General features: G+C 37.5%; 1 gene segment (V, D, J or C); it reads left to right on the top strand.

Annotated features, from left to right (window-relative positions):
- Positions 1–1,066: 1,066 nt before the first annotated feature.
- Positions 1,067–3,309, top strand: LOC107671246 (Ig lambda-2 chain C regions-like). The segment is given in 3 exon segments: positions 1,067–1,115; positions 1,331–1,453; positions 2,860–3,309. Coding segments are annotated over 3 exon segments (510 nt in total).
- The last annotated feature ends 651 nt before the right edge of the window (positions 3,310–3,960 follow it).

The raw sequence follows: 3,960 nt of genomic DNA, 5'->3' as shown, positions 1-3,960 counted from the left end.
ATATATATATATATATATATATATATATATATATTAGACTTGTATATGACGATGCATCGATTATAAAATCTGTTAATTTCATAAAAAACCGCTATTGGCTTTTTTTAAAAAGGGGGTGGGGCTTCTCGATATGTCCCGCCCTGTCTTCCTGTTTCAGTTGAAATTAGGTCACCACATAGAATAATGCTGCGTGTTTCAAGGCACTTCAGGGGACCTTTGATGCTAAATGAAGCCAAAATGACTTTATATTATTTATGCTTTGGCTTGAAACATTTGGAAGGAGTCTCCAGTGTCAACACTTTGTCGCTGTCAAAGCAGTATCTTTTAAGTTTTCTTAGAAGATCTCCAGGACATCAGTGTGTGGTTCTTTATAACACGAAAAGCTGTTTTATTAATAATAATAATAATAATAACCATCATCATCATAAATGATTGCATAAGTATTCACATCTGCTGTTTAAAGTGTAACCTCACCTGCTCCTGGAAGAACCCAGATTTTGTTAGAGACCATACCTGAACCACAAGCATCTTGAAAAACGAAGAGCAAATTGTAGAATTTCAAGAGGAGGTGAATACTTGCAATACACACTCCTTCAACAAACGCTCATCTTTTTCTATGCACAGTGTGTGTTCGTGGTCCTCTAATAGCCACAGCATCGTGGTCGAATAATATAACACATAATATATTTAATTCATAGCAACATATAAATGATAATATAAAGCTGTAAGGGTAAGATTCAGATAATTATGCAAAATGCATATGCGAAGCAGATCTCATGCATGGTTACTTCTTGTGTGTGTGTGTGTGTGTGTGTGTGTGTGTGTGTGTGAGGGGGTTGATCTGTGCAGGTGTGCAGAGTACTTGGGTTTCTCCCCTTTAGCTATATTAAGAAACGGCACAGAGATTCAGAAAGGATGAGGAACTGAAACACACTCCCACCACCTGCTTCTCTTTTTTTGCTCTCTCTCTCTCTGTGTGTAAGCTACTTTTTTTTTTTTTACATAAAAGACCTATGTATCTGAATGCTCTCAGATCTTCTCTGATCATACACAAGGTAAAGCCATGATGATCCTGAACGCTTTGTCGGTCACTGGACTCCTGCTCTCCCTGACCGGTAAGACTATCACTATCAAACAACGCTATTATTAACTTACAAATTATAAAATGACTTAAGGAGTAAACCACTTGTGGGCATTCGGCCATAGCAGAGTAATCAACGACGCAATGATGAGATGAAGCAGAGCTCCTGTTATTTTATATATTTTTTTTAGTATACAAGTCCAAATTAGTGCACTTATTTAACATTCATGTCCTTCTCATGTCTTTCAGGTTTAACGGCGTATAATTTGAGTCAGGAGAAGTCCAAGTCGGTGAAACTGGGTGACAAGGTGTCGATACTCTGCATTGCAGAAGATGATAAGTATTACATTTCATGGTACCAACAAAAAGCCGGTGCTCCTCCTCAGTTTCTGTTTTTTAACAACACAAGAGCGAGCGATTTACCCGACAGGTTCACTCGGGCAATCAGGATTATCTGACCATCGATGGAGTGAGAGCTGAAGATGAAGCAGTTTATTACTGTGCTTGTATTGGCTGTGCAGGAGCCACAGTGCTCCAGTCCAACAGAGCCGTCGTACAAAAACCTCCTGCATGACCTCCTCTGAAGTGTGTGCTCAGAAATCTCCATGCTACACATTATTCTTTAATGCACAACGTACTAAGTTTTGTTGAACATTGTCACCAAGTTGAAAATCATGTGTTGATTCATGTGATTCATTCATTTTCACACGATTCATTTCTCACACTGAATTTTACACATGATTCATCACTTCACACAGATCAGAGATAATGAATACAGGCTTTATAGAGAGTGTTAGCAAGCCTTCGAAATATGCTCTGCACTAAATACGCTAAACTTTCTGCTCTTTTGTCCATGTTCAGGAGCGGTGAAGTGCTCAGATTACAGCGCTGAGGTTTTTGTACTGAGCTCTAACACCGTGAGCCTATGTGTTTGCTCAAGGCACCAACCTTGGTAAGCAAAAATTTGTTTTATCGATTTAATCCTTATTTCAATGTTTAGGTCAACTTTAGGTCAACATGGATGAATAAGTACATGATTGACAGAAGTTAATCTTTTTTTTTTTTTTTTAATAAAAAAAAAATCATCTTACAGCTGGCAAAAATTTACAATTTTAATTATTTTTAATAATAATAATATATTGATTTTAAGTCAAAAATGTCATAAGTCAAAAACCTACACTCCAATTTTTACAATCCCATGTTTTACTTGTTTTATTTTTATTAAACAAAAGCCTTCATGGCATTTTAAACACTATTGATAATATGCATTTTAATATATGTAATTATTTATTATTATTAAATATAAAAATGAATGAATGAATATATTAAATAAAAAATGAAGTCTGTGCCCTTTTGCATAGACGTGGACATCAGGCTGATGCCCAAAATCTTTTGAATGGAGCTAAATATAAAAAAATAACATGACAAAAAAAAAAAAAAAAAAAGCAAATCGAATGAGAAGCAATAATGATAAAACATTTAAAATGACATTTTGTAAAATAACGAGCAAGTAAATAATGAAGCACTGCAATACACTGTAAGTAATAATTAGGCATACTAATTAATAGAGAAGTTAATCAGCATTATTAAGTCTTGAAACCTCTGCAAATCCACTGAATCTACTTTTTAATCCAACTTTGATCCTAATTGATTTTATCCTTAACAGACACAAGCCTTAGTAGACTATTTAGTACTGAGTAAACTTACAAGTGAGTGAAGAACAGCAACAGTGTTCCTTGATGATGGTGCCACGTTAAATCAAAGTTTTGTCCCTGTAGTGATATCTGATCGTCCGTCGCCTCCTCCGTCTCTGCTCCTGCTGGCTCCTCCTGCTTCTCCGCTCTCTGAGGGTGATGTCAGTGTGGTGTGTGTGGCTCAGGGCTTTTACCCTGACGGTGTCACCATGTCCTGGTCTGAGGACAGCAGCGGCGTGACGGGGGACGAGGTGCAGACGGCTCCGTATCAGCGTCAGGCCGATGGCACCTTCTCCCAGACCAGCGTTCTGAAGCTCAGTAAGCAGCGCTGGAGCTCCGGGAGAACCTACACGTGCCGTCTGAGTCACCCGGCGCTTGCCACACCGCTGAGCCAGAGCACCAGCCTGAACCAGTGCATGTAGAGAGATTCTCTAACCATCAACAAACATGCATTAAAGAATTCCACGTGTTCTTTACTTGCTTGCTTTAGAAAGTATACGATAATAAAGTGATATTGTTAATTGTAATTGTTAACCTGTGGCCTCATGGTGTTCATAATGGCATCTGCTAGAGGATTTCTACCATTTTATTTTCCCAAAGCACAGCAATCCCAGGCTTAGAGCAAACTTCTCAATGCATACACTTCAAAAACAAGTAAAACATATTGCACTATAAAATGTCTTCATAAGAATAATGCAAACATGACAGGCTCTGAACTCTCGATTCTGATTGGTCAGAAGGTGTTGCTTCATTTTCTATAACAGCAGCTCTGACACTAATTCCAGCAGGAAAGTCTTCAGAACAGAGGCGTTTAGAGTTTGTAGTTTCTCAGTAAGGAAAAAAACAGGCTGCATGTTGAAGGACTGAGTGTTATCGCTGCTATAACGTAAGTAATAACAGGAACTCCTTTCATGGGCATTTTTATGACTATAAATTATAGATGGATACAAAAGTATGATGTGTAGTTGTTTGCTGCAGTACAGGAAGAATAAAACATTTCAGGACGTGCTGTTCTAGGAAAATAATCAACTTCAGGGTTAATATGAACTCCTCCATATCTATATTCCTATAAACTTACTGCTCGAGTGTCTACAGTGCTGATATAAACAGATAATAGTAATATTAAATAACCTAACATTTATGAAACCATCATGTTGTCATGACAATGTATTCCTGGTGTTGTAA

The sequence above is a fragment of the Sinocyclocheilus anshuiensis genome, unplaced genomic scaffold (assembly GCF_001515605.1).
Source record: "Sinocyclocheilus anshuiensis isolate Anshui unplaced genomic scaffold, SAMN03320099.WGS_v1.1 scaffold2670, whole genome shotgun sequence".
Lineage (NCBI taxonomy): Eukaryota > Metazoa > Chordata > Actinopteri > Cypriniformes > Cyprinidae > Sinocyclocheilus > Sinocyclocheilus anshuiensis.
This window is presented reverse-complemented; position numbering and strand designations above follow the sequence as displayed.